Genomic DNA, 27,089 nt, shown 5'->3' on the forward strand with positions numbered 1-27,089 from the left:
CCATTCAACCTTTTGGTTAATTGATTGATTTGTGTTTAGTCAACCACATAGCTGGACAGAGCTCCTCCCTTTGTGAAGACGTCTGAGCCACACTGTTGTGAAGAGGAGCACAGAGTGAGTTCGCCTTGAAAAGAAAAATAAATAAATAAAATAAAACAGCGACACAAGTTCACTCTAATCAACCCAGTGGCTTCATTACATGCCCCTTATGTACCTAATTATACTTCACAGACTGCCTGCTGCTCTTCTACACAATACCAAGCAACAAATAAAACAACATGAACTCGTGTCCTAATGAGCAACTCTAGCGTTGCTATGTTTCCCAAGGTTAACAGCAAGTATCTTAATCAATGCCACAAAGAAAAAAGGCGAGTTAATTTGCAACTTGAACACATTAGAGAGAATGTACCACAATAACAAGCAGAGAACTTTGAAGGTTTTAAACTCTAGGATAATTCAGTTTGAAAGTATGACCAGCTTTTAGGACAAATGAGACAAAGCTGGTAGAGATGGATTTGAGATTAATGACTCTCCCACTGACACAGCAATGCATTTCTCATACCTGCTGTGACTCCAGCAGTATCACAAAGGGATCAGATGTAATAAATATGCCATCAATACTAGCTGGTTTCAAAGCCTTCACGAGCTGTCAGGAACCAGTGTGTGTTCACAAAACGACACCAGCTGAAAAACATTCACTGTGAAAGAACTGGGACTGTCGTACTGAAAGTTAAAGATTTTCCATTTTAACAGCAAAGAGAAATGGTCAAATTTGCCAGATTTAACATTGCTGAATGTTTTCAACCCAACTCAAGACATGAGATCAGAGTTTATGGTTTTCTTGGGAAAATAATTTAAGAATAATATTCATCCATTTCAACTGCACTGAACATAACTACTGATGATTGTGCTGATGTCACTTGTGCAAGTGTCTTTGTTTGCCTTAGCGTGCTAATAATTTGCATTGGCGCACATGTAACTGTGCAGCTACAACACATTAATATCTCAATTATGTACATCTCTGGTGTTTTTTCCCCATTACTGATTAATAGATTAATCCTTGACCAAGTCAGAAAAAGGGTAGAAAACAGTAGATTAACAGTACCTTGCGACAACTAAGGGATGATTCACATCAGTGACATGAGAAATGAATTGTGACTCCATATTTACACAGCAGAAGATGCCATCTGCCTTTGATTTCTCTAGTTCGACGTCATTATGTCTCTGATGCTCATGACTGAGTTGAGGTGTACAGACATGGTGGAAGCAGATGAAGATTTTGCAGATGAGAATGCACAGTCAGTGTTTCCCCGACATAGACGATAGCATTTTTCTAATTATGCATCCCTAATGAGTAATTATGCAAAACGTGTAGCCAAAAAGTCTTTCAAATGGATGAGTAATGCATAAAAGCACCCTACTATCCCTTCTCAATTAAAACAGTGTGGATAAATAGAGAAATGGACCAAAATCTGGTTTTGTTACCTGGTTGTGGAGATTGGTCTTTTAACATGGGTGTCAAAGGCTTGGCTTTTGGAGCCTGCGTCAAGTGGACACTGATGGAACTGCAGTTTTTTGCACTTCTGCATTGGCTCCATTTCTTGACACTGGAGATCACTGCTTGTTTGAAATCAACAGAAACCTTTTAAAACAAGTGCAACTTTTTTTTGATTCAGGTTGTAATTAAGGTCTTATACAGAAAGATGTTTTAAACTGCTGCACATACTGTACAGAAGTAAACTTGTAAAGGAGTAAGCGTTTTTACCAATCATTTTGATGTGTTCCTTTTAAACATGTGCAAAAAGGCACCTTCTCACGTTTTTTTGCAAGAAATATGACACCCAATGTGAGACTGGAAAATAACAGCACTCTCAACAAAATGCACTTAATGTCAGTCACTTTTGAGGCATCGTTTGGAGTGAAATCATTATCAAGTCCTGAAGAAAACACTACTTTTGGTGACAAACTTGACAGCATTTTTTTTTTCAAAATGGCACTGACTATGCAGTTGTTCCACAGACTGAATCACCTTGGATGTGGGAACCATCAACTACACAAAAAGAAGCTCCTGTCTTTGATAAATGTGCTCATGTACCTCCAGGAATAACTGCGTAGGTAGATGTCACACCCTTTCCAGTTTGTACGTGATCATTTCAAAAAAGAGGCTTTTGTTGTGGAGGGGAGTGAGAGGCGAGACGTATAACCTAATTATTCCCATTATACTCGAGCGTCTCAGGCAGACAGACCATGGAAAGAGGTAATCATAATCCTCAGCACACTCTTCACCTAAAAGAGACCGGTGGAGAGCTCAGAGAGATGACTTTGACCCTCTCCTCCCCCTCAAGTCATGACAGGAGAGAGCAACAAAAAAAATGTCTTGAGATAGAAATCAGGGTCATGGAAAGTCTTGTGGAAACTGCAGGGAAAACAAAAAAAAGTGGGAGGAAAAAATTGTGAGTGGGCAAGTTATAGCTCCTCTTACATTTGGGATTCGACACAATAAAGGCATTATGGAGGCCTAACGGCGGTGAGGACTGTACTCAATAATAAAAGGGAAAAGGATGGCTCAGTTTTCTCAAGTCCTACTCAATCCTTGTGCCAAAGGAGGATATCTTTTATCTCATGAAAAAGGCTGATGTCTGGGGAGATCTAACAGCGAGTGTCACAACAGAGAAGATCTGTCAACCAGAGAGGACACAACAGGTCGACGCTGAGCAGGAGTTGTTCTCCTGCTGTCTAATTGGCCAGTTAGCCATGGCCAACACTGTCAAGTATGTTCAGAAGGAAGCACAGAGAGATCATTAGTGATGTGAAACTCCCAGTGATCCACTCCTTTCCCAGTCTCGCCATCTTTGTTCCTCCCTCTTCCTCTGAAGTTACACACTCCACCGTTTTGTAAAAACCATCAGATAATATTCAACCTGATGTTCTCTTTTATTCATATTAATGTGCGTCCCCGCCCACGTCTCCCTTTGTCTGCTTCTCTGTCCTATGCTAAGTGCTTTGAGTCTCAGGTTTTAGACTCATCCCCGAGCCCCGTTCCCCCCCAGAGAACTTCAGCCCTAATGAGGCACAGGCGGCCATTGTGTAGGCTTAGCCCGTCTGGTCCTGGGGCATGGCTGAGAGCAGCTGAGCTCCAGGGGAGGTCTTAGATCAGATCCAGCAGCTTTGCACATCATTAGTGGTGCCTCAAACTGGCAGGACCGCTTCTTCTACTCCAAAAGATCAGGTTGAATATTTATTTAGTGAAGAGTTAAAATGATTAGATACAACCACTAATGTTAAGTACCTACTGCAAGATAGGTCTGCAAGGTCTGCTAAACAGGATTTGTAAATTTGTTCCTACATCAAATTTAATGTCACTGCAATGGAATAAAAAAAGCCCCAATTCTAATAATTTGGGATGCTCCGCAGGGACAAATTTGGTATTCATCAAAACAGAAACAGAAATTTAAATTCCCAGTAAGGTAAAATAATAATCAGAAAATAGTCTGAAAACTGAGCACAAGTCTTCTACCATGGATAACCCCAGGCTCATAGAGTCTGTCAGTGTCAAATTGGTTTGCTGAGTGTGTCCACCACTAGCAGAGCTAGCACCACCAGCCTGTGGTCGCAGTTTACCTTCCACATACTGATGATAATAATAATAATAATAATAATACATTCTATTTATAAAGCACGTTTAAAAGACTCAAAGACACTGTACAACTGTTAAAATCAATACAAGCAAGGAACACAAGTCAATCCAAATCAAACAAAACAAAACAACAGTACAATAACAAATTAAAAGCTAACTTAAAAAGGTGAGTCTTTCATAGAAACTTGAATGTTGAAGGGTCAGAGCAGTTTTGGATATGAGTGGGGAGTGAGTTCCAGAGGGTGGGGGTGGCTACAGAGACGGCTCTGTCCCCCCAGGTTCGGTGCTTGGTTCTGTGAGGTGGAGACAGGAGGTTGGCATGTGAGGAACGCAGGTTACGGGAAGCAGTGTGATGGTGGAGGAGGTCAGTGAGGTAGGAAGGGGCCTGGTGGTGGAGGGCTTTGTGGGTGAGGCGGAGGATTTTAAACTGTATGCGGTAGGGGACGGGGAGCCAATGAAGATGTTGGAGGACAGGAGTGATGTGGTCACGGGAGCGGGTGCAGGTGAGGAGGCGTGCAGCAGAGTTCTGAATGTTCTGATGCTGACTTCACATTGCTTCTGTTGAGTGGTTATATGTCATTTTCACCAGACACATCCTACATACATACTTCCAATCTGTGCCGCAAGAGGCTATCCGTTATAGGTGCTTTTTCAACATCTGTGTAATAGAGCATCTTAGCCTTACAGCAGTGGCCATTAACCAGCTAGTGGCAGGTGGCTGCACTACAGCTAAGACACAATATATGATGATTTTAGGCCCACAATCACACAAATATGAATAGCTTGTTTCACAGACTAATAACTGCCAACTACAGAGCATGCTGACAATTTATCATCAAGGCGACTGAACCTTCCCATCCCTTCTTATTATGGGAGTCTTAACCAATTTACACAAAATTGACTCTGGTGTCAACACTACTCTGGTCTGACTTATTCACTGAGGGGGCAGGACAAAATGCTTCCCTCGCAGATAGAGCTTAGAGAAGTGTGTACTTCCTTGTAGTTGAGGAGGTTAAAGGTTAGGAAGACATGCATGTGCCAAACCTGCACGTTGGTCTTTCTGTTTGGTTTTGACAAAAGAGAAAGACTTCAAGGAGATTGTTCAAAATGAGAACAGAATACTACCTTCCTCTGCCAATTGACTGGCAGCTGCTGTGTTTGCAAAACTAAATATAACTTTATCAGTTTGGAAACATTTGAGCTCTCCACTGAATGCTGAAATAACTGCAGACAAATGAGTCTTCTAATTAGGTCAGAGCAATATGCAAAACCTGAGCCAACAAAGACGGCGTTAAACATGTCCATAGATTAAAAGTTGAAGTGTTCACGGGAACACTGACATACAGCATGGAAGGTAAATACAGGATTAAAGAGATTAAGTATGAATGTCGTATCTGAAATGTATTAACCCAGGAATTAGAAACGCAATGTAATAACCGTAAAGACTCATACAATAGGGGTGTTAACGACTCCATTAGAAAGTAGGTCAACAGCCCTGCTAATGAGTACCATTGAACTGCTGAGATCAGTATCACACTTGTGGCACACAGGTGTTTATATTTCTAGATCCATCCAACAATCAATTTAGAAATGATGGAGAGATAAACAGAGCCTCAACCTCAAGAACTTCAACCAAGTTCAGAGACAGATGCCTTTAGGAATCAAGCTTTGAATTACCATGACCTGGATGATTGTGAACCTGCCCAGATCCACCCAATCTACCACCTTAACCAAGAGAAAACTGAGAACCAACAAAAGTTATGTCCAAATTCACCATGGTATTCTTGGCCAATGAAGAGCTACAATAAAAACTTGAACAGCAGTTGCAAACCTAATCATGCCAGCATATTAGCACCTAAATGTGAGGTAATGAAGCTGATTTGCCGGGGCAAAGTTTTGAGCAACGATTTGAGCTGAGAATTGTCCTTTGTTCATCCTGACCACCTCTAAGTGCCAACAATGCACCATACTAATCTAAAAGGAAGATTTCACCTCTTTTGTGCAGTCTGGTTTGGGTGCCAAGCAGGAGGCAGGGCTAAAGACAACATGAATTAACTAAATCACTTACAAAGACTGAAGAGCAATTAATAACACTCTGGATGTACCAGCTTACTAGTTTTAACTTAGGAGATCTTTCCTGGCTGTTTCAAAGACAACAGTGGATCATTGATCCTTCCCTTTAAATCGCTGACAGAGGTGGTGCTTGGGGATAGGAGGCGACTTCAAGGGGAAAATTAAGAAAGTCTAAGTTCTTGAGTCCAATTTCTCTAACAAATTCCAAGTTGACCGGCATTGTTTGTCTGAAGTCCTGAGGGCATAATTGGACTCTCTCTCTCTCTTTCTTCCCCTTCTTTTCATCTCTGAGGCTCAAACCAATCGAGGCCTGACAGAAGGCTCCACAACAAGATGATTAAAACACAAACTCAGAGTTTGTTCCCCCTTTTGGCAGATCAACTGATGTTGCCGTCCTTTCCAATGCCCATTAGAAGGCACGGTGTTGGCAGATAGCAGGCGGTGACGCCACTGTGTGACTGGTGTGTGCCTCTGGAGGGCTGCATTAAAACATTGAGGTAAAAGAGGATGAATCAGTACTTTGTCACAGTATTGTCTGGTATTGTGCTATCAAGCAAGGCTGTTCATTTGTACGACATGTTGACGCTTAACCTGGCTATTTGGAACTAAGAGGAAGTCTGTCAGGGAGATAGATGCTGAAAGGAAGGCATTAACCTTTTCATGCTAAAAGCTGCTTTTGTATCATGAAAAAAAATTACTCATTTAAAAGTCAGATGCAGTAGAATAGAAATTTGTATCTTCAACAAAGCGACAAAGGAAAGCAGTTGGGATTCAGAATATGCAATAATCAGGTGAGAACCTCTGGCAATGTGCAAAGGGAGCAATCTTTCCAGGCCACCTTGAAGAGACAAGTTATCCATTAAAAATCCATTTCAAGTCTTTAAAAATGCCAACGGCAAGGAAGCGGCACATTTAAAAAGAAATACTCTGCATATTCGATGCAATGCATAGCAAGAATGACGAATGAGATCCTGCTGCCATCACACAATCTCAGTGAAAATTCAAAAAACTTCAGAACTCAGTGATCCTATTTGATGCTTGCAAGACTTCCAAATACAGCTAGCTTTCAAGATTCCTGACTTTTTCATAAAAGTAGAGATTTTAGGAAATTAAGAGTGCAAGAAATGAGGATTAAAAGTGAAAATAATCCACTTTAAAGTGTTGTTTAAATCCACTGATCCTGTAAGAGCTGCTTGTTTATCATACATCATCAAACTTTAGCAGTGGAATTTTAATCACAGCTTTTCTTTCACCAACACGTCTCTGAACATCATTTCTTTTGAGCAAATTCTTGTGTGAATTCAATTTCACACAAAAGCCGAACTCATATGAGAGATGTGGCCTTTAGCAGGGTGAATTTAACAGCACAGTGGTTCAGGCGAAGCACAGGTGAGGTAGCTTTGTGAAAGAAAAAGAAAAAAAGAAGAAGCTGTGATCCATTTCTCAGTTCAGCAGAATAAAGCAATATGAGACCAGCTGCACCAGAACAGGCCGTCCCTGACAGACAGAATCAAGCCCTTTTGCTCTTTGCTGCGTCTGACTATAGATGGAAGCTTTCCACCAAATGAGAGTACAACCTGATTACCTGCATTCAGACAACGGAAAAGGCTACAAATGTGAGAATGTCCTCTCAAGAACACCGGATCCAGCCTTTCAGTGAATTTTCATAGCCTTTGTCAGTCGCATTCAAGATTCCCTGGGTAAATTTTTCCAGGAGAATAATGATAAAGACACAAAAATGCTGCTGTATACAGAACGAAGATGGGACTAGGCAAAGCCAGGAGACTGGGAACATGATGCAAAAACAGTAACACAAAGACAATCAAAAGTCCACAACATCATACACAAGCCTGGTAAATACGCTGATGTCGAGGTTCTCAGGTTGTTTGTACACAGCGGGAAATAAGAAACTTCAAGTCTCTGTCGCAGAGTGTCAGCAAACTTCAAGAACTTGCAGACTTTCTATAAGGAGTAAGCGAAAACATACCTCCAAGATCAGGCAGGATTTGTTTTTTTTTTGCAGCTTCAGAGAAATACATAATTGCATATGCCAAAAAAACAAAACTGCACAGAAAAAATCCAAGCTTCTCCACATTTTTCAAAGTTCTTCATCCAAACTGACAGGGGAACAGTTTCAGGGGACAAAACTAAAAAGTGACTTTAACTTTGTGTTGGAAAATGTCGGACCTTTTACAAAGTGAGCTATTCTGTTTTTTTTAGGTATATTTGAAGCATTTGTGATTATGTTCGAACTGAGCAGAGGTACAAGATGTTCATTTATTCCCACATATTTTTCTTCCCTGGATTTGCTGATGTTGTTTTGATCATTAGCATTTAAGATCGCACAGTGTCTTTGTATAAGGTAAGTCTGGGGTCTATGTTTTGTTTTTCTAACACCTTCAGCTTTGTATTTCACAGTTTTGATGAGAAACATCACATTCTCCACATAGTGCATATCATGCAGTTGTGTGATGACTCAGACTTAGCACACTGTGTGCATCTCTGCCTGCATTTGTCATGACTGAAAGAAGACTCCACAAATAGCTGGGAGGAAACTGGGGTGAAGGACAGAGCTTGAGGCAGGAGAGGAGAAGCTCAGTGTCCTTTTTCTAAACTAAAGTGCAAAACTTTTTAGCAACACTTTAAAAAAACATTTGCAGTCGATCAGACAAATCAGCTGCATCTTGGTGTGGAGCCAGATCTGCACTCCGCCTGTCTCACTCTTAACAGGAAATTAAAGCACCGGTATGTAAAATTCTCAAAATTGACTTCAGTCATTAAATATTCACCAGCATACTGCACATTTATACAACGGAGAGACACAGAGGCGCAAAGCAGACTACTGGAATACTAAAATGTGCTTCTCGTCTTCAACTCCTGCTAATAGAGCCATAAAACCAGGGAAATTAACAAACGCAGCCTAAAATGTGACAGGGAAGAACAAGTGCCTCTTTCATTCTCATCCAACATTAGACACAGTCACGATTTCAGTTTGTGGTTCCATTACTGTTTGTTTAAAAATCAACCAATCAAAACTAAAATCACAGACAAATAGATGTAGGGCTTTCAGACTTATACTGTTCGTGGGCTGATATTCGCTCAGCTGTAATGCTTTTCTACACATGTAGACAACAGATAATGTTACTCTGTTGACAAACATCACTATTACAAAATTGCCAAATCCCCCAAAGCATTTTTCCTGCATTATATGCTCTGTAAAAAGAAAAGTTTCCATACTAGAAAACTACTGTGGAGGTCGAACGATATTGTTCTTTCAATGGCTGAAGCCGATAATTATAGAGCAGGTTGGCTAGTGGCCAGTACGTAATGCCGATACAATAATAATGCATTTTATTTATAGGCGCCTTTCTTGACACTCAAGGTCACCTCACAACATTAAAACAAACACAGAGTTTAAATAACAAACAGTAATAAAAGAAAATTTAAAGAGTTTTAAAAGAATGGACAGTGGAGTTGTGGTCAGATGGAGTAAGCCAGTTTAAACAGATGAGTTTTCAGTTTGGATTTAAAATGTGGGAGTGAGTCAGTATTACGGAGGTCAGGTGGGAGAGAGTTCCATGGTAACAAGGCGAGCAGGGGGGAGAGGGAAGTGGATGGAGGAGGAGGATCTGAGGGTGTGGATGGGTGTGGCAGTATGGAGGAGGTCAGAGAGATATGGAGGGGCAAGGTTGTGTATGGATTTGAAGGTGAGGAGAAGTATTTTGTAGTTGATCTGGTCTGTGATGGGGAGCCAGTGGAGCTGTTGAAGGATGGGTGTGATTTGGTGGATGGAGGCGGTGCGTGTGATATCACCTTCTTGTTGTTTTTTAACATTTGATGAAATACACAATTGAATAATACTAACTAAAAATAAATTAACCTTTGATTAAATAACTGCTGTTGGCTCAGTAAAATATTGCTACAATGGACTTCTGGATTTCTGGCCATATTAAGCGTTAAAAAAAGCTATTAAAAGCTTAGTGTAGCTGTTTTTGTTCAGGTAACATCATGTGAAATCTAGCATTCGCATGTTTCCCACCGTTCTACAGCACCTGAGCTCTGCCGGTTGAATGCAACATGACCAAATGGACACAAGGGGGATCGCTAACATTGCTAGACGGCTGCCACACTTACGAGGCTGCCGGCAGTGTCTGCAGACATTATTTGTTATTTGTTATTATTACCTGGCTTTCTTACTGATCTTCCAGTTGTGTAAGAAGCTTGATTCTAATTGGTCAAAACCCCTTGACAACCCCTTGACAGCGGTTGTGACATTTGCCTCGTGTATTTTTAAAGGTGTGTAAACCACAGAGCTCAGAGAAGAAGGAGAGCTGGGTGAGGACAGTTTCATGTTAAATCAACACAGCAGGCAGATAAGAATCCATCATCATGTAACGCTGATTGCAGTCGAATCACTGAGACTATTTTTTAAAAAACTGTAAACATACATCACTTTAAATCAATAAAATAATCTTTTAATCAATGTTTTTTGACACCGGTCTGTATTTTACCCTTACTTATTTTTTCAATCAGCCTATTTAGTGCGCAAACTGGCCAAAATGCCATTGATTGGCTCTATTAAATTGGCTGACAAATGAAACGGTCTATCTCTACAGAAAACAGATACTGACATATCAATATAGATGTCACTTCACATCCCAACTCATTAGGGCTGCGAGAAAAACTGATATAGCAATATTATTCCTATGTTTGGAAATTGGGCCATAATTTACTGGAGGTTTTGGTGGAATCTGCATTGCACCACTCATAATTTTTCGCTGTTTTATACACTTTGTATACTTGCCAGTTTGGTTTGGTTTCACCTCTGCATAGCACATTAGTCAGCCTCAGTTGCTGCAAATATGCCCCGGAGGTAAACCTGATTGGCCGATTGACTCTACAATTGATTCTACAATTACACACCTCCACTTTTCTACAATGACCGCTCACAGTGATCTCTGTGTTCTCTCTCAGTCTTCACTATAAGACCAGGGAGGTAAATTAACCCCACTGATAAACAGAAGATACAAACACATCAGACAACTCCCATGGACTCAAACTCTGCATACACACTGACTCTTTAAGGAGACGAATCAATGAGAGGAGAAGCCAATCAGTCCTCTAAGAGGCTCAAAGAGCCGTACCTGTATCGACACATGAGGCTAAAGAGTCGTTTATTTTAACAGAAGACCCATGAGTAACAAACCCACCGTGTGCCGTCTGCCTTCCAGCTGACTTTGTAAGGATTCTTTTCCAGGAAACGAAGGTTTTGTCTGTCCATGGATACGGGCTGAGCACCAGGAAAACCAGACCTGCAAAAGCAAAGAACACACGCATCGTTTATAAAACTGGTATTCATTCAGTTAATCACTGAGCTCTGGATTTTATTAATATAATGCTTTCACTCACTGAAACATGTACATCAGCTTAGATAGTGTTTCATTAAGCATCTGCAATACCTTTCAAAAATGAGAAGAGTCTAAAATGAAGATCATTTCAACCAGAATTACATTTCTATTTTTTCCTTTAATGGAGAGGACAGCTGAAGAGAAATAGAAATTTTGGGGAACAGAGAGTGGGGGAGGACATGCAGCAAATGGTCAAGGCTGGAATCGAACCTGAGACCTCTGCAATGAGGGCTATAGCCTCTGTATATGGGGCGCACGCTTCCACTGCTAGGCAAACAGCACCACAGAATTACATTTCTGCTAAAAATAAAAGGCATATTAGGTGTTTTATTCCCAGCTTGCTTTATTGAAATATTTGAATTACCTGAGTGAGAGGTCCCAATATCAGGAAAAATATGAATATTGAATATGAACAGCTGCCTGGACCCGACTGTTCAGCTCATATGAGACCCCATCTGTGATGACAGAGAGGTGCTAATAACAGGTCTCAGTTTTAATTGCAGAATCTCTCCTGTGGGAGTAGCAGTGTGTTCGCAGAAACAGAAGCTGAAGCTTTCTTATGGACGTCTGTGCTGCTTAATATTGACAACACGCTTTGTAACAGACATAAAAATAACAAAAAGTGTCTAATGTTTCAACAACTTATGTTAGTACTAACTCTAGGCAGGCTAGTGTGTTGTTTGTTTTCTGTATGTTTGAATTTTTCAAACAATTTGATATGACCTGTACAGACATGTAACGCCTGCTTACTTCATATCTTTTGTACTCTCTGTGTGTTTCTCAAAATGATATCTTTAATGGGAGTAATATTGAATGGTGAAAATCACTGTTTAAAATTCCTACACTTGTTATAAAACAGCATCTTTGCAGAGAAGCAGGAAGTGAAAAATAGCAGCAGGGACAGTTCCTTCTGCTGTGACAAGACGCAGCAGCTGCAAACTCCTCCAGAGCAGAAATATCTATTCCTGACTCTGCTGCCTGTCTCAAAGTGTCAGGGTCTCAAAATAAAGGGAAAAAAAGGAGATTTTACAACAAATGAGTCACTCCTAACACGCTGCAGTGTGCCCACATTATGTGTAAACACACACAGGTTCCCAGAGGGGGACGAGGAGAGTGAAAGGAAGGTTCTCACCTGTCCCACTCGGCCATCTCCTGACACCGTCTTTGGGTTTCTCCCAGTTTGGGTTGTGCGGTGATCTGTGTGACGCCTTTCACTGTGATGCCTTCAAGGAACACTGCACCCTGGGAGAGAAAAAAGAAGGAAAACAGAAGCTTGAACTTGGGTTGAATTGAAAAAAACACTCATAGCCTCCCACACATAAACAAGAGAGCATGTTTGAATGCTGCTTACACTTTTCAAGTAGCTGCTCAGCTGATTTAAGAATCCCTGTGCGCAGAGACAACAAGTAGGAAAGTTTGGAAACCACCTTTCTTTTCCACCTGTTCAATTTCACCATAATTAATTTAGACTGTTCAAATCCACCTTATAACCCTGCTTTTTTCATTCAACTCCCATGAAAACAGACTCAAGCAATGCCTCTCCTCTCTCTCTCTCTTCGTCTCTACACGCCTGTTCTCTGCAGAAATCCTCCCCTGTGTAAAACTGATGACATCTGTTACACTTCTATTTGAAGGAAAAAATCACCGAGGTGATTCCCTTCATTTCCTATCCTTGCATTGTGTGACCTTTTCCTCCCTCGGTCTTCCCTGATGAGTTGTCACTGGGAAAAAGTGATAATAGACACCATTTAGAAGAGACAGATGTGAAAGTTATCATTTATCATCCCATGTTGCATGTGTGCAAATGTTGTGTGTAGTAATAGCTGCATTGACATGAGAAAGCAACATCATAGCTATATACATTCTCCAAGCCAAAATCATGGCTGTGAATCTGTTGATACCACAAATATGAGAGAGGGATTCACATAAAGTCTGATTTAAACTTCTGCGTCCAATCCCTGCTGTAGGTCACATAGCCCGGCTCCTATGCGGAAGCTTATGTAAGTAGCTTGGGGGTTGAATTTGAGGGATGACTGGTGGGATGCTGCTCTTAAAAAGAAATTCACTCCAGCTCAACTTGTGCTCGTCTCACTCTCACATAACTCAAGGTGCTGTTCAGGATTCATTTTCTAAAGCCTGTTCATCACAAATCTATCCCACAATTCCTGACAGCTGTGATAAACGTCATGCTCCTTCTTGCAGCCTGGCTCATAACTCATTATTATTATGTAGCTTAAGGTAGAGCTACTTCAGCACCATGTCAAAAATACTCTCAATGACTATAAATGTTTCCTCTAATTTTTCCACATTTGGATGTCCAGACGACTACAATCGATACACCTCAATGCAATTAGATGATACAGCTGTCTCTTCCTTGTGGCAAGACGGCGTCTCCTTCTTTACTGGAAGTCCACTAAAGCACCCTCTAACACTTAAGAATGTCATGTCCTTACTAAAAGTAGAGAAGATCAAATATTCACTGAGAGGTCATTCTGAAAAGTTCTATAGTAAGTGAATCCTTTCTTACCTTCTTTAACACTCTTAAGTTTTTGGTAATTGGATTTGTAGATGAGGTTTTGAACAATTTGGCACAATGAAGCTGTCAGCAAGGAGGCTAAAGGCCTGCCTTTAACTCCGCCTCTTTGCCTGTAGATAGGTTGTCTGATACTTAAGTTGAGTCAGCGTTTCCAATATGGCCACTGCAGACAGTAGGCTTTATAATGCCTTTCCTGGAACCAATTGGAGACGCATTAAGTTTAACTGGTGTTAATAACTTTTTAATAAGGCTGCATTCTGTGTAATTGGAAGAGCCCACATAATCCAGAGTTAAAAGAGTGGTTTAGACTCATGGCAGAAACCACTGCGTTTGAAAGCATGATTTCCAGACTAAATCATGCACAAAGCAAAACTAACCAAATACTGAAAGCCTTTTTGACTTTTATTTTGACTTATTATCCTAGAGAGGGCACTGTGTACATAGTTGGCATTAATTATCTACCTGGGGTTTGTATATAAAATCAGGGAATGTGTGTATTGGTGTGTGGATGGAATTTCAAATGTATGAAATAAGAGTGCTAGGATATACATTGTGTGTTCCTTTATTATTGGGCTGCTCATTTAAGGTCTTGTTTGTTTGTTTGTTTGTTTGTTTGTTCGTTTGTTTGTTTTTGGGGGGGTGTTTTCCTATTTTTCTTTTCTTGGTCCATCTTTTGCTTTTTTCCAGAAATCATAAATTCTGCCAGGGTATGTAATAATATGAGCACAACTATATATGGTTCGCTTTTCAAGTGATAAAGTCAATACAAACTTAAATAACAAAAACAATTAATAATGCAACTCAAACAACTCTCTCTTCTCCAAGTATCCTCCAGTTTACTGTGAATACTCTGAAAGCATCCTGCACTGACACCCAAACAGACGCCTGAATTCACAGCTGCTGCTTTGGTCGCTCACACTACGCCTCCTGCGTAATTAGTCTGTAAATCAAAAACTTGAATGAGTAACTCTGTTAGTGTTTTAATTACATCTTACTCTGAATAATGACTTTGGATTGGTGCTGTAACCATTAGTCAATTAACAATTAGTCAGACAGGGAATTTAATTAGCAAGCATTTTGATAACAAAATCATCGTTTCCGACAACTTTCCCGGTTCTCACCATGACGATTTGTTGCTTTTTTGCGTCCAACTTTAAATGAACATCTCTCTTTTGGACTGCTGTTTAAATAAAGACATTTGAGCTTCATCTCAAACTTTCAGGAAGAAGAAGTTTTGATTAAATGATCTGAACCTCCACCTGAGAGAGAAATCTGAATCCTCTGACTCCCATTCCACCTGAGATATCTTTTAAAAGACAGGGTGGTGAAACTTTACACACACAATCTGAAGCTGCATTAAATTCCTCACAAGAATGCGAGTCATAAATATGCAGTTTGTATTTGGATAGAAGAAAAAACACAATGTTTTGATTTAATTTCTGCTGTTTTGGCTCTGTCATCGCCTCTTCACTTACAGCTCCACTGTTGATGTTACCATTTAAACTTTGCTTTTCGTTTTACCCACTCAAAGAAGACTCTGTGTGAGAGCATCAGCCCAGTGTAAACAGCAGCCTCATTATGTGCAACCTGAGACGATGCGCTGCGTCTGATTTCACTAAATTGAGCTGATCAGAGCTTCCCATAAAGACAGAGAGGCGGCTTTCATCAGATCTAAATGATACCTCTGAGAGGAAGAGTGTGCAGACTGAACGTGTCATGTTGTCTGAGTGTGAGCATCAAATGAACTGGGTCATAAATACAGACAAGCACAGGAGTCTCCTCACTGAGAGGAGAAGCTTCCCCGTAGAGCCCACGTCCTCCTCCTCAGAGCTCCACGTCCTGCAGAGACAGCTCAGACATTTTCCACTCATCAGTCCATTTTCTGCAGCATCCAGGAACTCTCACCAGTTTTATTTTCTCTCTCTTTCGTTTGCCGGGCGCTGACCCCGAGGAGCTGGGGCCCGACTCCTGCCCGACGGCGTTACCATCATCATCCACTTCCCCGCTGTCCTCATCGTCAAAGCACCACTCGGGGAGCGCAGGGGCAGGGGGTGTGTCCTCCTCGTCACCATAGCGACGGAAAAGCTCTTTGAGGTAGTCTCCCTTATAGATCCCAGGGGCCCGAGCCTGGCTGAAAGCAGCTACAGCTGCCTCCACGCTGATAAGAGACAGAGAGCACAGACATTCAGCTGCTTTTAAAGACCTTACTTTAAAATTCTAACTTCTTCTTATACATTATTTTTAGATTCTGTCTTTGACTGATCTTACATTTGTCTGCTTTAGATGTTTGGTAGAGAACAACCCTAGTTTGTTGATTTATCAAACAAACCAGAACTATTTAAAAAAAATTGGGGACAATTAATGGCTGCTTTAAAAAAGATTCTAAAACATTCTTTTAAATATTTGGGGATTTCAGAGTTTCAAATTTGAGAATTTGCTGCTTTCCAAGTAAAACAATTACAATAAATTCCTCTATTTAAAAGTGAGGGATCCTTGTAACAATTGCCTGACCCTTAAACTAATTTAATTTGTAATAACGGTGCAAAACAAAAGCAGATAGCAGATACACGAACAGCATATAAGAGGAAAAATAAACAAAACTTCAAACTGGTGAAGCAGAAGAGAGACAGATCTTCGACCATTTTGGAAAAAAAATGCTGCTTGCTTCCTTTGTTTGTAAAAATAGTCGCTGGATGTCTTTTCCAATGATTGATCATGACTGATTGATCGATTGTCAACCAGCTGCATCAACTCAAAAATCTATTTTCAGGGTTAGACAGTGAAGGAGACAAAACAGCCAATGTTTCCCGACATTTTACAGACCATAATAATCAAGCAACAAACCACTCTGATTTTTCTTTCCTCCCAGTCATGCTCATAAAACTTTATAGGTAAAGTGTGGGTCTGAAAACAAAAGCAGTAAAGATGTAACTGTAGAGTAAATTCTCTCGCAGCACATGAAGCTGGACTGCGAGGCTGTAAACGCTCTCAGAATATTCATTAGACAGGAAGCGGTGGGTGGAGGGAGGCTTTTTATCCAGCAGTGGTGTCTGCAGCTTCCAGGGATTCTGCTCTCTCAGATTGCTGCTCCACCTCTGACTAAAGACTCATCTTCACCCTCCTGTGATCAGCCGGCATTAATTATTTAACCCTTCTGTCGTGAGGTGATTAAGTCGGTCACTTCCGTCCTGCAGGATATTTTCTGACACCTGTGCTCACGGGTACTGACTTTTTGTGTCATTTAGCATACATGTCAGGGAGGAGGGAATTATCAGAGAACAAAAACCAGGGATGTGACTGGCAAAGGACAGAAAGGCACACAAGGCACAGCACAGGGCGGGACACATGACCTAGATGTTATGTTTAAGTGTAACAATCAGGGATGTTTCTGGGATGTTCAGTTGCGCCATCACCCTCGCTAGTCTGATCCAAAATAACTAGTTGGTTAAATACATGATTCATATCTGAATAACTGATGGCTTAAAACGCTGTTGTTAATGTCTAAACTGTAATGCAGACACCTGCCACTAGCTGGGGCTGTAGCTCCTGTTAATGGCTCCTCTCATAGTGCTATAATGCTCTACTACCTGGATGTAAAAACGCACAGATGACAGATGGCATGTCATACTGTGGGGCAGTTTGTCAGTGTCTTGATCTAGAAAATGGAGATGTAGTTGTGTGTGGATTGTGTCCGGTAAAACTGTCTTCAACGCATCCCTTCTACGGAGGCTGACAAACTAGTAACACACATGTTTTTCAATCAATCAATCAATCAATCAATTTTTATTTGTATAGCGCCAAATCACAACAAACGTTATCTCAAGACCCTTTTACAAACATAGGAGGTCCAGACCACTCTACGTCAATATATATCTAATCTATCAGAATATATATCTAAAAATGAAATGTTCATCAAAGACAACAGATTGGCCATAATATTGATCATTTTTGTATTAAGTAAAAAGAAGAAGACGAGGGTTTGTTGTTGTTTGATAAAGAGTATATTGGAAGATGTTTTTGATGTTAAAAACTTGACAAATGAAGAGTCATACTAATCATGCATTACACATAGATTGTATAATAAATGGATGTAGTAGCCGTGACGTCACCCCTCTGTTTCTGCAGCGCTACTTGGAAGCCTTTTGTCGGCGGTTGCCATATTGGAAATGGTTAACTCAACCTAACTTCGTCTGAGCTGGTGTGAGGTACAGTGGCGGGCCTTTAGCCTTTTCATCAACAGCTACAGTGTGCCCGCCTGTCAATCAATAATAATAATAATACTTTATCTATATAGCACTTTTCAATACAGGTAACAAAGTCCTTCACAATGGGCATTAAAAACAAGTAGAATTGCAAGGCAAAATCTGATAACAAAAACTTAAAAGCATACAAACTTATAAGACAGACCTGTAAAATCGAAGTCAAAATTAGATAAAATCACAGAATAAAAGCTTTCCTGTAAAAATGTGTCTTGAGTAAAGAAATAAAACAAGGACTGATTCTGTAAGGTCAGCCATGTCCTTATTTAGGCAAAACTTGTAGGTTTAATATCCTCAAAATAACTAGTTATAAAAAAATTCACCCCTGTACAATGTGTGCTGATATGGAAATCAGCTGTTCAGACTTAAACCATTTTTGAACCAGGCTGTAAACATGTTTATTAATGCTGTAAAGATCGTCTTTTTTGAATGGGTGTGTATGTGGTTTCCGGCGTTTCTGCAGTCAGTCTCAAGTGGACGCTCGATGAACTGCAGGTTTTAATAGTCCGCATGAGCTTCATATTTTAAGACCGGAGGTTGCCACTTGGCTTTACGGCAGTTTCTTGTCCTCAAGGCTCTCCAAAGGGAAGAGTGAGCAGGTCAGTCTAAAATCTGACCACTAGATACTGTTTATTAGTCTCATTTCTACACACTGTGCCTCTAAAGTCTAGTGGGTGGGATTTCTGAACAAATCCTGAAGAATCACATTCCTGACTAATTTAAAAATGCTGCAATGATAAAAATGTGATTATGTGTTTACCAGGACTTTGGTGGAATAGGTTGATTACCATTTGATATTGTTTTTTTACTTTTCTAAGTTCTCCCTTTGTAGCAATCTAAGTTCACTGAGAGTGAATTTATCATGTATCACTTTACTGCAGAGTCAATGCTTAGTATAGCAATGAAAGACAGTCATCTAGATTGTGAATGTGGATCCTCCACCAACCCTTACCTCCAGTCCATCTTCTCCACCAGGTACGCACATATCAGAAAGCCTGTCCGGTTGAAGCCATGCGTGCAGTGAACACCTTCAGGGTGACAGAAAAGAAGCACACAACTGTTAACCCACTTTAAATTTGCATTTATATTAATTCTTCTGCAGTTATTTTACACTCATGGAGGTCTTCCAGGAAAAGATGCTGTAAGTCGTATCAGCAGTTTATCTTTACTTATGTATCCATGTTCTGTGCCTTCAAACCATCAATGTAACGCAGCGTAACATGACAGCCTCGCGAGTTTAACAAGATCTTATCCCGTGTGTTCCCTCTGACGGAGATAACATCACTCCTCTTTGAGATGCACTGAGGCTGAGCCAATGTTTTCAGCGGGGGCATTAAGTCACAATCTCAAAAGACTCAAAGGCAGATCCTGCTTTTCTTAGGGGGTAAGACCAGCTGTCTTACACACACAAGAGATCTAGAGATAGATGACACATATGATGGAGAGAAGAGTGGGCCCAGGAAAAGGTAAAATGAAAAGTGATCATCTTTATTTTGGAGGACAGAATTTGACTTCCCGAGATGAATTCCGCTCTGAAGTCACAAAAAATGTCTGAAATCTAAATCATGTTTTGTTTACCATTTCAAAAAGATCTTCAGCTCAGAAAGTAGATATTAGATATATTCTTACAGACAAGCATCCCCATCCAGGTGCACAGCAGGGTTTAAACGACACAAAAGAGAAGCAGATAGTTCCCATATCTCCTGCAGCAAAGAAAGTTTGCCTGGCAACAATAACAGCAGCACTAATGGAGATGAACTAAAGCAAGTGTCTAATTTGGACATGTGCACCGCAGAGACAACAAAGCCTAATCACCAGCTGGCTAAAGACAAGACATTACTGAGATGACATTCGCACATTCTGCTCTGATGTTGGAGGTGATTTGATTAAGAAGCAAGGCAGCAGCTAGGAGGTGAGATCAGACCTTCACAGGATCAGAAGAACCCTGCTGTCACCTGAGTTAAAGTGAAACTTCAAAACCCATGTGTCCTTCATTAAAACCCTTCAGGCTGCCCATGGGTCAAATGTCAAAGACGCATGTTTTTTAAAGCTGCTAAAAAACAAGGCTAACGAGAAAAAAAGATGCAAAGGACCCAAAGCACTCAAGTTTTTATCTTTGAATTCGGATCTACAGGCCCCTCTCTTTAATAATAAGAGAGTATGATTGATCATTTTGTTGGCCATTATTATTGTGTTGGATGATTTTAATGGATGAACCACGTGTCCTTATCCACACCCTTTTTTTCTGTACCCTGTCTCTGTGGCTGTTTTAGAAACAGCCTGCTACATACTACCTATGAATGTAGTAGGCAGGAGGTACTGTCTACTACATACTGCGTTTGAATTTAGTATGTAGTATGGCTGTTGTGTTGGATCTGTGTTGCAGTACGCTGGGTCAGACGTCACTGGATTTCCAGTTTCGGAAAGCAGAAGTAAACAACGGCCAAGCTGATTGCAAAACAGCTTCTTTAGCATTCATTTATAATTTAAAAAGTTAAGAGGTGGTTTATATGGAATTTAATGATTTTTACAGCACTTAAAAACAGAGTGCCACCGTCACAAAAGAATAAAAAGAAGAAGCATAACGTTAGCGCTGTGCATTGTGGGAAACAGAATGCGAGGGAGACTGGTCCGATGCATACTGAGAAATGTTCCTGAATCAGTAGACATTGGGGTAGTTTTGGCATACTGCAGATTTAGCTTTTTTTCACATACTACATACTGGATTTTGGTCAAATCAGTACGTACTGCTAGTATAGAAGGCGGTTTCGAAAACAGCCTGAGTCTTTGAAAACCCTAATGTCTTTGAATTTCAGCTACCGTCTCTTTAAGGCATTTTAAAGCACCTCCTCCACTGTTGCCATGCTACAAAGTTGTTGCCATCGAGTTAACCAGTGTCACTCTACTTAAAATGACAAATTATGAAACATGGCCTTGTTCTTTGGACCCCAAATCTGACCCTGAAAGTTTGGAGAGAGACAAAAAAATCCAATGAACAGGTAATAGTTACGTTGCCCAAATCAGTGATGTCACGATTTGGACAAGCTGTTCAGAGCAGCCTGCAGTCTCATCCTGGGTCTACTCCAACACACACTGACCTCACAATTCGATACACTGCCAGCAATTAGTACTGATATCTAAAATTTTAATTTAATATTTGTTTGTAAAATCTGTCAAAGAATACATAATACTGTCAGGCGTAGTGCTTATTTATGCATTTCTGTTCGGTGTATTTAACTTCCTCGTCATCATGTGAGTAATAACGGCTTAATTAGTGCATTTCAAGGAAGCTACAGAACTAATCATTAAGGGTGGGGCTCAACATGTGAGTGTAACAGACTATTTCAACAACAAGAAAATCATTTCTAAAAATATATTAGGTATCATATTATATTAATCATTTCTTAATTAGCTATGTAATTAGCAGGATTATGTATGGAGAGTGGGTTATCAAGCATCCTGCTGCTCACCCTGTCAGGCTTACAAACAGCTATGACAACCTGCTCACTATACATTATCTTTATACAATGAAGTTATTTGGGGAAACAGCCAGCTGAGTATCTTTCTCAGTGGAGAGATTCTCTATATTAGTCACTTAATTACAAGTAATTCCACAATGTTAAAAATATGAAACAGTTGAAAGAAAAGTGAACAAATTTGCCTTCACACAGACTTCCCCTTTTTCTTTTAGATCAAGTTTATTTTTCTGGAGTTAAGAGCTTCTTTCTACTGATGTCCTTTCACCTAATATCACCTACACAGTGTTCTGTAGGAGGGAGTGTTTCTTTCAAACTCCCACACTCATAAAAACAAAAACAAAAAGGCGTACATGACTCTGAAATATGCAGATTCACTACAAGTCTTCAAAAAGCATATATGCCTAAACTCTGAGGACTCCGTGTGACCCTCTGTTACTAAAGAGAGCTACTCTGTGGTGACCTGCAGAGGGCTGGTTGCATCGAGGAGCAGGATGATGTTCAGGAGTTTAACTGTTCAACTACAAAGTGTGGACACTTGAAATCAAACACACAGCCCTGCTTCCATTTATACCAGGTGAATTATAGAGAAAGACTGCCCTCTACTGGACATATAAGGTAATGCCACTCTGGCCCTGTAGCCTCTCGACGACTGGAACATAACCATGTAGGTTAATTTTCACTTGATACAAAAGGTCCAATAACTAGCTTTTAACATTTTTCCAGCTCAAAACAAGCTCTCACACTCAGAACAAATGTATTCTGGATAACACATCAATATTGAAGTATTTTATGCAAGTGCAAACAACAAAAGTTTAAGTGTTTCTAGCAATTGGAAGCAGTTACATTTAGCTGCACAGAAGGTCTTATACAACAATCAGCTATAACATTATGACAGCTGCCTGGTGCTGTCCTCAAAGTTGATGTGTTTGAAGCAGGAAAATGGACAAGTGTAAGGATGTTAGCGACTTTGACATGGAACAAATTATGATGGCTGCACGATTGGGTCAGAACATCTCCAAAACAGCAGCTCTTGAGGGGTGTTCCCGATCTGCAGAGGTTAGTATCCACCACACCTGGTCCCAGGAAGAACAACCAGTGAACTGGCGACATTGTCATTGGAGACCAAACTCTACTGATGCACTTGAGGAGTTAAGGCTGGTCTGTGAGGTCTGATCCAACTGAAGCAGCTCACACTGCTTGTACAGTGAACTGCATCCATGCTGACCCCTGTCCACCACTGAAAGTGCCTTCAGCACACGTGAGCATCTGAACTGGACCATAGAGCAATGGAGGAAGTTGGCCTGGGGAAACACAACATGTTTGACTTGGTCTCCAAATTCCCCAGATCTCAATTAAATCCAGCATCTGTGGACTGTGCTGGACAAACAAGTCCAGTCCATCCAGATACCACAGCACACATTCAGAGGACTAGCAGAGTGACTCCTCAGCTCAGTGCTGTTCTTGCCCTCACCTGATAAGAGGCTACAGAATATTAGGCAGGTGGTCATACTAGAAGAAGTAGTAGAAAATGTTCCCCTTTACTTACCCCTGCCATTGGAGTGCTGCTGACACAGGCACTAGTTTTCTCTCACCTTGATTACTGCTGCCCTGTCTGGTCAGGTGGAGCCAAAAGAGATCTGTCTAAACTCAAAACACAGCTGCAGGACTTGCTCTGGCCTGTCCATCGGTTGTGAGGCTGAGTACAGATAGTATGCATGCCAGTCTATCATGGCTCAGAGTGGACAAGAGGTTGCCATGCAAACTTGTCACTTTCATTAGGATTATCTGTTATAGTAAACAACCAAATTGTCTGTACTCACAAATAAGGTATGTGAGAGACCAACATGGTCACAGTACCTGGCAGCACTCTCAGTTGTTAAGCAAAGACCCAGGACTAATACTGTGTGCAGATCTGTAATGTATACAGTGATCACAATGTGGAATAATGTACCAGTCATCATAATGAAGCAACAAGTAAGGCAAGTATTAAAAGACTTCTGAAGTAACTTAGAAAGCCCTCCATAACCTGGTCCCCTCCTATCTCACTGACCCGCTTCACAAAGAGAACTTTCTCTGAACTACTTTTCTAGTCCATTATTGAACTATCCAAACAGAAGACACTCATTATTGTAGTGCTGTAAAACATTCAAAACTCATCCCTGCAAGCTGCAGATAATATGTAGATGATATTTTCACAGTCACAAGAACATTTTGACTCACTGACTTTCTTTTCTACAACTAATGATCGCAAAGTCAATAATCAGTAGCTTTCTGTGCAATTGTAAACAGCAAGAGGTGGAACGTGTGGTCTGAAAGATGTAATGTACAGCCATGGTTCTCTTACCTATTAATTCTGTGGGATTCTTCTCCATGAAGTGTTCACAGAGCCTGATGAACATAGTCGTCGTTTCTTTCGAAGGGCATTCTCCATGGCTGAACAAAAGCAACGACAAACATGTAAATTAATCATCAAATAAAGCAGGACTTACATTTAGTTGAACACATGAGAGTAAATGATCTCATACCCTTTACACTGAAGCTTCACATATTTCACGCCCTCTTTTTCAATGTCGTTGCGGTCGTAGAAGCGAGTTGTGTTCGTCAAATCGACAAGCAAACCCATTTTCACCTGGAGGAGGAGGAGGAGAGACGATGTAATGACATGACGACACATGATGATGTGGTGTTTTAATGTTTTATCAGACCATGTGTCTTCACATTTACTTACTTTTAGGCTTTTCAAAAAGTTGGACAGCATACTCGGGTGAAACCTGTTCTCCTCTGCAACTTGGTCATCATATCTGGGACCCAACATTGTTTTCATGGGGAGGAATTTACCTAGAAGGGAAAATGTAAGGAATTAACAAGTGGTGGAGTCAAAGATGGGATTAAAGCAAGACAATAACATACAACAGCTGGCCTCCCCAAAACTTGATTTTTCTTTATGTGATTATATGATTTAGAGTTTCAATGACTGAAAGTTGCAAAGTCCAACACCATAAGATTTTATCACCAAGCTTCAATGAACACATCTCATATCAAATCACTATAACACTAAATTTCCTGTGAGGACTTTTTGGTATGTGATGAAATTTGAGACCCCAAGGGAGGAGGTACCTTTTATCTCTTTGCTGATTTTGCACTGAACATTTTAAGTAGAATTTTCTGACAGAAAAAAAAATCTCATCCTGTTTTTACCTTTTTTGATTTCCAGTGTCCAGTGAAAAAAATGTAACTTCAACTACTACTACTTCACATTAAGTGCACATAAATAGTCCATCTTCATGCACAAGGTCTCATTTGCCTCAGCATGTCATAAAGAAGGTATATTTATACAACCTAGTCTGTTTCATTATCAGCTAAAAACCTCCTAACAAGCCTAAACTTTCACTTAAAGCTGCAATTGGTAGGATTGGGGGAAAAAAAAAAAAAACGGTACTTATTTTGTGCTGTGTTTCTCAGAAAAGTCATAACACATATCAACAGCCATCAACAAATTAGGTATTTTGAGATTATGGCGAGATCTCTGTATTTTCCTCTGTATCCAGCAATCTATAAATTCCAATCGCTCCCGTCAGCTCCGACCAACCAGAGCCTCTCTCCTAATTGGTCCTCCTACATCGTCCTGATTGAGCGTGCACTACGCTCTGTTTGTGGGCAGGACTTATAGGAGCAGAGAAGGGAGGAGAGGAGTGTAGTGAGAGGGAAATCTGGTGTGGAGGGGTAGTGTTTACATTCAAAATCTCTCACTGAACTGATGTTTATTCCAGGACTACCAACAGTAGCTTTAAGTCTAATAATATAATCTATATCTTGACAAGTCTCGCGTTGAAACCACTTGAAACAAACACTGAACAAACTATGTAAAAGTGACTGCTAATCACTTTAAGTATGTTTGGATTTAAAAAAGACACTGTCGCCAGCTATTGACTGAATTTTTATTTACAGGATCCCTGAGAATAGTTTAGGTTTAAATGGCTTTAACCCTCCTGTTACCCTCAAATTTACTAGCATCCTTTATCCTTGGGGTCAATTTGACCCCAGCAATTTAAACCTCCAGAAACTGATTGTTACCCAGGTTTATGTGTCAGGTACTTTATGTTTATTTGCTGACTATCTAAATAGCCCTTTAAATAAAATATATTTCAAGCATAAACATAGTTGAAAGCATTTAGAAGGACTTTATTTGTAAATCAGGACATCAAACTGCTGAACGTTTGTCAAGCTCTTGACAGCCCTCTTTAGAGACATTATTATTCTTTTTTTATTATTATTTTAATCATTGTTATTTAAATCATTGTTTTAACATTTATTTATTTATCTTACTAAGTATTCATTTATCTATGTATTTCTTGGGTTCACCTGATCTTGTTAACTCTACTTTATTTTTAACTTTTCTTTCCACTCTTACTTATTTTATCAATTTTACTGCATTGATTTTCTTTTATTTTTAAGTATTTCATTTATAATCATGCCTTTTATAATTTTACCATTGCTGTTGTTTTCTGTCTCTGTTATTCTGTGAAGCACTTTGGGCTGCATGTTTTTATGTATGAAAGGTGCTATATAAATATATTTGAGTTGAAATTAGAGATGGTGGCTGGAAATATTATATCTCAATATAAAGGTTGGCGGTTCGATCCCAGCTCCTGCAGTCACATGCGGACGTGTCCTTGGTTATAGTGACCTCAAAATCATCCAAAACAACCAAAACAAATGTGTGTAAAATGTTGATATTTCTTATGTTATATACAACTAAAACAGTCTGGGGACAAATTGACCCCAAGGAACACAGATGCCTAATTTATTTTTAATTATTTTACAGGAAATTGGAACATAACATTTTAATTTTACGATTTTCCCAGTTGTCCCCATTAAATTAGGAAAAGTCATGAAATATGAAGCCAAAAAAATTTTGTTAGTCATTAATTTAGAGACGTTACACATTGAATGGGGTCCAGTTGACACCAAGGATAATAGGAGGGTTAATAAAAATGTTCCAGCATCCAGCCTCTAACATCACCATGCTACAGACCTGGTTTGTTTTGACACGTGACGCTCAGAGAGCAGTGCTAGCCACAGCGCTGCCAAATGAATCTTTCTAATGGGAAATAAATGAACGTAACATAACGAAAACTATATATTTAGCTTTTATTCATAATTAAAATGGAGTAGTTAAAAGGAAAATACGAAGCATGTCTAAGAGGAATTAAGCTTACATTGCGCGCCAATACAACGTCACACCAAACTCTATTCAAAAACAAGACGAACTACATGTGCCCTGCAAAAACTCATGAATGTGCCTTTAGTTTTACAAAAGTGTGATCTTATATGGTTCCTTAGTACTGTCTAGTGAATTCGGCGTCTCGTTTTCAACAATTTATGGCTTGGTTTAGATTAAGTCATTGAACTGTCGACCACAATGGCCACGAAGTTGTGCAGAAAGTCATGCAATGTTTTTGACTGGTTATGATAATAAGAAGAGCTTGGTGCAACTTTTTTTTTATTTCCAGACATTTTGGGCATTAAATAGCAAATAATGCATTTTTCAGAAAACGTCTCCGTCACGTCATTCCTGCATGTTTTAATGAGGGATGTGTGCATCATGCAGCATCTCAGCCTGCAGCAATAGCACAACGTAAATAAACCCCTGTAATCCAGTCTGTAACAGATATACTCCATTCACCTGCTACAGGT

General features: G+C 40.1%; 1 protein-coding gene across 1 annotated transcript in view; it reads right to left on the reverse strand.

Moving 5' to 3' along the window:
- Positions 1 to 27,089, reverse strand: part of rngtt (RNA guanylyltransferase and 5'-phosphatase) — a 123,802-nt gene that overhangs the window by 96,265 nt on the left and 448 nt on the right. The window contains exons 1-8 of the mRNA XM_034699747.1: positions 27,079 to 27,089; positions 24,121 to 24,230; positions 23,918 to 24,021; positions 23,737 to 23,825; positions 18,866 to 18,941; positions 15,560 to 15,812; positions 12,251 to 12,360; positions 10,921 to 11,022 (exon numbers count right to left, since the gene is read on the reverse strand). The exon at positions 27,079 to 27,089 is cut by the window's right edge and continues 448 nt beyond it. Coding sequence (XP_034555638.1) covers positions 10,921 to 11,022; positions 12,251 to 12,360; positions 15,560 to 15,812; positions 18,866 to 18,941; positions 23,737 to 23,825; positions 23,918 to 24,021; positions 24,121 to 24,230; positions 27,079 to 27,089 — 855 coding nt within the window. The remainder of the gene's footprint in view (positions 1 to 10,920; positions 11,023 to 12,250; positions 12,361 to 15,559; positions 15,813 to 18,865; positions 18,942 to 23,736; positions 23,826 to 23,917; positions 24,022 to 24,120; positions 24,231 to 27,078) is intronic.

This window comes from Notolabrus celidotus, chromosome 13 (assembly GCF_009762535.1).
Source record: "Notolabrus celidotus isolate fNotCel1 chromosome 13, fNotCel1.pri, whole genome shotgun sequence".
NCBI classification, from domain to species: Eukaryota; Metazoa; Chordata; class Actinopteri; order Labriformes; family Labridae; genus Notolabrus; species Notolabrus celidotus.